The sequence below is a fragment of the Priapulus caudatus genome, unplaced genomic scaffold (assembly GCF_000485595.1).
Source record: "Priapulus caudatus unplaced genomic scaffold, Priapulus_caudatus-5.0.1 Scaffold2106, whole genome shotgun sequence".
Lineage (NCBI taxonomy): Eukaryota > Metazoa > Priapulida > Priapulimorpha > Priapulimorphida > Priapulidae > Priapulus > Priapulus caudatus.
The window spans coordinates 27,638-30,137 of NW_014579167.1; the positions used below are offsets into that span (position 1 = coordinate 27,638).

General features: G+C 49.8%; 1 protein-coding gene across 1 annotated transcript in view; it reads right to left on the reverse strand.

Annotated features, from left to right (window-relative positions):
- LOC106818238 (protocadherin Fat 4-like) overlaps window positions 1-2,500 on the reverse strand; it is a 20,229-nt gene that overhangs the window by 9,504 nt on the left and 8,225 nt on the right. The window contains exons 10-12 of the mRNA XM_014822960.1: window positions 2,387-2,497; window positions 1,566-1,647; window positions 675-805 (exon numbers count right to left, since the gene is read on the reverse strand). Of these exons, the coding sequence (XP_014678446.1) occupies window positions 675-805; window positions 1,566-1,647; window positions 2,387-2,497 (324 nt within the window). The remainder of the gene's footprint in view (window positions 1-674; window positions 806-1,565; window positions 1,648-2,386; window positions 2,498-2,500) is intronic.

Consider the following 2,500-nt stretch of genomic DNA (forward strand, 5'->3'; position numbering starts at 1 on the left):
CTCTGTCACCTCACCTGCAGACCCGTGGATAACCTCCCCCCCACGCTCCCTCTCCCTCCTCTGTCACCTCACCTGCAGACCCGTGGATAACCTCCCCCCCACGCTCCCTCTCCCTCCTCTGTCACCTCACCTGCAGACCCGTGGATAACCTCCCCCCCACGCTCCCTCTCTCGCCTCTGCTACCTCACCTCAGACCCGTGGATAACCTCCCCCCCACGCTCCCTCTCCCTCCTCTGCCACCTCACCTGCAGGCCCGTGGATAACCTCCCCCCCACGCTCCCTCTCCCTCCTCTGCCACCTCACCTGCAAGCCCGTGGATAACCTCCCCCACACGCTCCCTCTCCCTCCTCTGACAACCTCACCAGCAAGGGTCTAGCCAGAAATTTGAATTGGGGGGGGGGAGGTCCTCGAGCGAGTAACAAGGGGGTCTGGTGGTCTGACATTTTTTTTGTTGAGTTTAATGTAAAAATAGTGCTTTAAATTCAATTTAGACGCTGTTTTGTTGACAATACTTACTTTTTGACAGACAATACTGTTTTGTTGTAAAAGAAAATAGAGAAATTTTTTAAAATATTTTTTATTTTGATTTTGATTGGGGGGTCCTAGGGCCCCCAGGACCCCCCCACCCCACCCTGGCTACGCGCTTGCTCCCTCTCCCTCCTCAGCCACCTCACCTGCGAGCCCGCGGAGTCCAGGGCAACAATGTTGAGGTAGAACCACGGATAGATTTCCCTGTCGAGCGGCTTGCGGAGCGACACAATGCCCGAGTCCGCGTTGATCTCAAACTGCTCGTCGTTCTCATTACCTGCAGAACAACGCGCAGCGATGACGTCACCAGATCATGACGTCACTGGGTCATGACGTCACCATGTCATGACATCATCGGGTCATGACGTCATCGGGTCATTGGGTCATGATGTCATCGAGTTGACCTCATTGGGTCATGACGTCATCGGGTCATTACGTCATCGGGTCATGACATCATTGGGTCATGACATCATCGGGTCGTGATGTCATCGGGTCGTGACGTCATCAGGTCGTGATATCATCGGGTCATGACGTCACCAGGGCATGACGTCATCGAGTCATGACATCATCAGGTCAGGACGTTATCACGTCAACGACCTTTGGTTATCGGGCAGTATGGTCGGGTGAAGGATGTGAACGAACACTGGTTCATAATATTATACAGATAACAGACAATTCACTGATGAGATCAGCCAGTGTGGCTCATAGGGTCTATGTCCCCCAGGGTACTATCGGAGGATACCCTGGGTACGGTTCGATATATCGGAACCTACCCTGGTAACTATCTGATATGGTTAGGGTTAGGGTTAAGGTTAGGGTTAGGGTTAGGGTTAGGGTTATAGTTAGCGTTAGGGTTAGGGAGTAGGCTTAGGCAACTCCCTAGACTCGTTAGTGGAGTAGGCGAGGTACGGTCTGGCATATTAGATAGTACCAGGGTACGTTCCGATATATCGAACCGTACCCAGGACATAGACCCTCTCAGCGCCAGTGTGCTGTGGTTACAAGTGAACAGTGAGAGAATGTGCTTGACGCCTCACCTTTGTTAATCCTGTATGTGACCAGGTTTCCTAGCGGACTCACCGCCCACACATCTGCCACGTACGAGCCTGCTGGCGCCACCTGACGGAGAAGAAACACGACAATTTTCAAATTTAGCCGCATTCGACAAAAAACAGAATCGTCACTATAGATACTATGGATGAGAAGATTGGCTGTTGCCATGGTGACGTGTTACGTCAGCAGCCGATAAACTGAGAACAGCGACAACAATCGAAACCTGCGTCTCGTTATCATTTGAATTAAGTAATGTGATGCACGTAATTAAAAAAGAAATGTACTGTATAGTATTGGGTTTTATTATATTAGACAGCGGTGGTGTGTGGGACACTGTGGGCGTCCTTAGTGACGTCCAGCCGTGCATTCTAGAGCAACAGACGGCATCTAGTATGGATGAAATTTTGAGTGGTTTACGGCACCTCGTCAGATTGTGTAAAGTTATGCAAAGGTTTACAAAAATTTTAGCTTGATGAATCGCAGCTAAAACGACCTCGCTTGCGTACGCGAAATCGCACGCAAATTTACTAAATAGCTGTGTTGATGAATCGCTACTAAGCAACGTCGATTGCGTACACAATATTTACGCAAAATATTTGCTTCATGAATCTAGGCCCAGGTTACGTTCCGTTATATTTAACTTCAACAGCCAATGACTTATAACGACAGTTTCGAATTATAATTTCGTTTGTGGTGCTGTATTTCCATTAGCTTTGACTCGCCACTGTCATAATTGGTTCTTAAACAGGCGGGATCATGGCCCTGGGGAAACCCTGAATTCTCAGGTCTATATTATAGGAGCTACCTCGAGTATGCTGGCGTTGTAAGAAGGAGCGGCAAAGTTAGGTCGGTTGGCCGGGTTCACTCTCACGCTCAGTGATGTAAGGCTGCTCGCAGCGCCATCTGTGGCGCTCACCTG